The sequence below is a fragment of the Penaeus monodon genome, chromosome 30 (assembly GCF_015228065.2).
Source record: "Penaeus monodon isolate SGIC_2016 chromosome 30, NSTDA_Pmon_1, whole genome shotgun sequence".
Lineage (NCBI taxonomy): Eukaryota > Metazoa > Arthropoda > Malacostraca > Decapoda > Penaeidae > Penaeus > Penaeus monodon.
The window spans coordinates 22,150,178-22,150,614 of record NC_051415.1 but is presented as its reverse complement, the minus strand read 5'-3'; the positions used below and the strand labels follow the sequence as shown (position 1 = coordinate 22,150,614).

Here is a 437-nt window from a genome sequence, read left to right as displayed (position 1 = left end):
GTGATTGCCGTGATGTAACTGGATCTAACAACTATGAAACAGTGGTAAAGTGAAAACTTGCATAAGCCAGAGGATAATAACTTCAATTTATTCAATAAAAAAGGACAATTAGAAAACAAGAAATTTAAAATATGAGATATTTTCTCCTTTGCTCAGTCATCTCTGTATGCTTACCTGTTGCTTGATGAAGTCTTTGTTGAGGACAATGTTGATAAATCCAGGCCCAGACAATTCAAGATTAGAAATGAGGGGATTTGGTGCAACATTTTTCAGAACCTCCTGTCCTACTTCTCTGGGGTTTTTCTTAAGACTCTGTTGATAAAATCCAGAATCATTAATGAAATATTATAGTTCACTACACCAACAGTAGAACTTTGTCGCTTACCACATTAATGCAGAAACCTGTAATGGCAAGATGTTTACCACTGCAATGAATC

At 35.2% G+C, this 437-nt stretch overlaps 1 protein-coding gene across 2 annotated transcripts in view; it reads right to left on the bottom strand.

The window, feature by feature from the left end:
- LOC119592632 (arginine--tRNA ligase, cytoplasmic-like) overlaps window positions 1-437 on the bottom strand; it is a 19,098-nt gene that overhangs the window by 7,722 nt on the left and 10,939 nt on the right. For both annotated transcript variants that reach the window (XM_037941527.1, XM_037941529.1), the window contains exon 4: window positions 175-314. In XM_037941527.1, the coding sequence (XP_037797455.1) occupies window positions 175-314 (140 nt within the window). The remainder of the gene's footprint in view (window positions 1-174; window positions 315-437) is intronic.